The sequence below is a fragment of the Triticum dicoccoides genome, chromosome 6A (genome assembly GCF_002162155.2).
Source record: "Triticum dicoccoides isolate Atlit2015 ecotype Zavitan chromosome 6A, WEW_v2.0, whole genome shotgun sequence".
Taxonomy (NCBI): domain Eukaryota; kingdom Viridiplantae; phylum Streptophyta; class Magnoliopsida; order Poales; family Poaceae; genus Triticum; species Triticum dicoccoides.
This window is the reverse complement of record NC_041390.1, coordinates 44,864,908-44,868,630: the sequence shown is the minus strand read 5'-3', so window position 1 is coordinate 44,868,630 and position 3,723 is coordinate 44,864,908. Positions and strand designations below refer to the sequence as shown.

At 37.5% G+C, this 3,723-nt stretch overlaps 1 protein-coding gene across 2 annotated transcripts in view; it reads right to left on the bottom strand.

The window, feature by feature from the left end:
* Nucleotides 1–1,402: 1,402 nt before the first annotated feature.
* LOC119314607 (auxin-responsive protein IAA19-like) overlaps nt 1,403–3,723 on the bottom strand; it is a 46,328-nt gene continuing 44,007 nt past the window's right edge. The window contains exons 4-6 of one of the 2 annotated variants that reach the window (XM_037589329.1): nt 3,359–3,493; nt 2,538–2,676; nt 1,403–1,464 (exon numbers count right to left, since the gene is read on the bottom strand). In XM_037589329.1, coding sequence (XP_037445226.1) covers nt 1,403–1,464; nt 2,538–2,676; nt 3,359–3,493 — 336 coding nt within the window. Of the gene's footprint in view, nt 1,465–2,537; nt 2,677–3,358; nt 3,494–3,723 lie in introns of those variants that run through there. The other variant, XR_005152370.1, reaches the window with a different exon arrangement.

The following is a 3,723-nucleotide window of genomic DNA, read 5'->3' as shown; positions in this document are numbered from 1 at the left end:
GCAAGAGCATGTCATCGCACTCAAGGGCATTATTCGTAAGTTGGAGCATGTCCTCCGCTCGATGCTGGACGACAACCCTACATCATCAACAATCTCTCCTTCACCACCAAAGGAGCACTAAGTATCGGGTATGGGCACTCCTCTTGGCAACTGCCAAGCTTGGGGGAGTGCCCCGGTATCGTATCACCATCACACTTTTATCTTTATCATTTTTCTTAGTTCGATCCTTTTGATAATATCTTGATCTAGTAGAATAAAGTTTTAGTATGATCTAGTCTTGAGTTTTGCTTTATGATCCTTCTATGTATTCGAGTTTGTGAGCTATATATAATAAAGATTAGTGTTGAGTCAAGGGCTTTGCTATCTTGTTATGATCTTGAGGGAATAAAAGTAAGAATAAAAAATAAATAAAGGGATCATATGGATCTTATGTAGAGTAATGACTTCACATATAAAGAGTATGATGAATAAAAGATGTTGAGAGTTGACAAACATAGTTTTGGTCATCGTTGCAAATAATAGGAAGTAATAAAGAAAGATAGGTTTTCACATATAAATATACTATCTTGGACATCTTTTATGATTATGAGCACTCATTAAAATATGACATGCTAAAAAATTGGTGTTAGACAAAGAAGACAACGTAATTGGTTATGTTTTCTTACATCCGAAATAAACTATATTGTCATGGATCATCCAACATGTTGAGCTCGCCTTTCCCTCTCATGCTAGCCAAATTTTTTGCACCAAGTAGAGATACTACTTGTGCTTCCAAATATCATTAAATCCAGTTTGCCATGAGAGTCCACCATATGTACCTATGGATTGATTAAGATCCTTCAAGTAACTTGTCATTGTTGCAAGCAATAAATATTGCTCTCTAAATATGTATGATTTATTAGTGTAGAGAAAATAAGCTTTATACGATCTTGTGATGTGGAAGAAATAAAAGCGACGGACTGCATAATTAAGGTCCATATCACAAGTGGCAATATAAAGTGATGTTCTTTTGCATTAAGATTTCGTGCATTCAACAATAAAAACACATGACAACCTCTGCTTCCCTCTGCAAAGCGCCTATCTTTTATTCGTGTCTTCTACTTTATACAAGGGTCATGGTGATCTTCACCTTTTCTTTTTACATTTTGTCCTTTGGCAAGCACTGTGTGCTAGAAAGATCCTGATATATCTGTGTGTGTGTGTGTGTCACTACACCACAACACCAATGCAACGACATATAATCTTCCGGGCGAACGCCCTTATGAGGGCAGAAAAACTGTCGGGACAGAGTTTCTCCCAGCAGATAGAACTGCCACGACAACAGCTGCCAGGGATTACTTCTCCCGGCAGATAAACTATCCCCGGCAGTTTCTCTGCCCTGACCTTTATATCTCCCGGCAGTTTATTTTCCCCGGGCAGACTGTGTCCTATGGTAGGAACTACAATTGCCGGCAGTTTCACTGCCTGCACAAACACATTTACCCGGCAGGTAGTATGCCATCACGTGTTTTTTCACAAGCAATCTAAATTGTTATGGGTAACACATCCCTTATTTAATAATCCAATCTGTATGTTCAAACAATCATGTCAGATCATGCAATTTATACGCGTGTTTCAATCAAAGTTATCTGTAAGGCCTCATTCAATAATATAAATAGACCAAAGACATATGTACATATGTTTCAAGATAAACAAAAATTGTGGCCCACAAGCAAAATGAGGATACAATGGCTTGTGTGCCAAAACAACCACCAAAATGAGCAGAGTAAAACTTTGCAATGTCTCCAGGTTCAACAAACAAGGCATATTACATATATGTTATCACTCCACTAACTTGTAGATCTTCCAAACCTCCAGCAACTTGTAGATCTTCCAAACTTCCATCAACTTCTGCATCTTTCAGAAACCTGTAAAAAAAATAAACTCAAAATGCTGCTCTCGTTTCAGATTTTAAATCGACAGATGAAATATTTAATGTCAATATATTTATAGGAAACAAGCATGTCTATGGGGATACATATAATGTTCTCTTCATACAATTTCCTAATCATTTATTCGCAGAATATTTGTCCACACATTATCCGAATAAAACTATGATTTAGACAGGGCTGGGTGCACCCATGCAGAGGCGGGAGGCAATATACCTTCCATTTTAAATATAAAAGGAAGGGCAAGCTAGGTTTCATGGAGAACTAGGAAGACTCGACTACCCCAAATCATTTTTACACATGGGGGTATCCTAAAATTTCATCAAGTTGCAAAGTATGTTTTGACTACAACAAATATCAACTCTGAAAGGCTGGTGTAAAGGGTAAACCACTTGCGGTAGAAGTCTAGGCTACCACATTAGAAGTTCTATCAGAATCTCCTATCAAGATCTCCCAAGTTTTCTAACCAAAGATACACAGCAGAAAACAACAAAAGAGATATTGCCTGAGTGGGCAGAAGTACTGTATGTACAAGATGAATGCCACAATAAAACATCATAAGTTTAGGTGCATGGACATCACAACCCAGAAAATTTAGGAACTCATTACCAAGGAAGATCGCCAAAGAGCTCCAATCAGCATCCTTATCTTCATAGGTCAGGACATACTCCTGGTCCCTAAGAGCATTTATCCTAGAACCATTTGTGAGCCTGTCTCTTGTTGATGTTTTGCAAGAATATTTGTTTTCCTGTAATACCACGATTTTAGTTATGAATCTGCTTCCTTCCAATATACATCAATTTTAGAGGAAAATAGAAAACACCTATAGTTACACAAATTTCCATAAGTAATGCTAGGAATATTACATATACTAGCTATTTGCCCGTGCATTGCCACGGGACAACATAATTAGACGTAGACACTGATTAAAATATCATTGTACAACTTGTCACATGTGCAGTACTAATTCTAAAGACATGAAAGTATTGCCTTGACCTCAGACATGTGAGTACTACTGAGCAAAAGCAACATCAACCTCAACCTTAAGCATGTGGAGTGAATGAACGAATAGACAAAGAACTGGGATTGTTCACCAAGATTTTTCTTCCTTTGGAAAGCTCACGAAGAAGATTAAAACACAGGACCGACACATTAGTGCTAAGTTAAACTGGAGAGGCAGGGAGTATGTGCCATGAAAACGATGCACAATCGCCAATTCCACTTTAATAGTAAAGATGGTTAACAAAAAATGTTAACATAAAGTAATGACATAGAAAACGATAATTTAGGAGAGAAAAGGACAAGACGAAAATTATATGGAGCTTTCACAGTTGATAAAAGGCTTCACCATGACCCAGTTTTGTGTATAATCTTGGCCATTCATAATCATTAAATCTCATAGGGAAATGGAAATTTTACATTCTACTTACATGATTGCTTGGTGTGGTACTATTAGCTTTGTATGCCGACATGAATCTGAAACTGAAAAATGCTGCTTTCTTCAAATGAGATGAGCTCAGGGTACTCAAATCTGCCAAACAGATCTGATCATAGTGTACGCAATCCTGTAAAATAACACAAACAACCTTCTTCATATACAAACTCTAAATATATACAGGACATGCAACCGATTGAGGAGATGCATGTGGCACTGAATTAGAAGAAACAGTTCACCGAATAGCGAGCAGTGTTGAGGACATACCAAAATATGATGGCACAAAAATCAAACTTCCCAATAGGTCAGGATGCATGATCGATTCTAGGAAACAAATTAGGCTGGAAAAGGTTGTCTGTC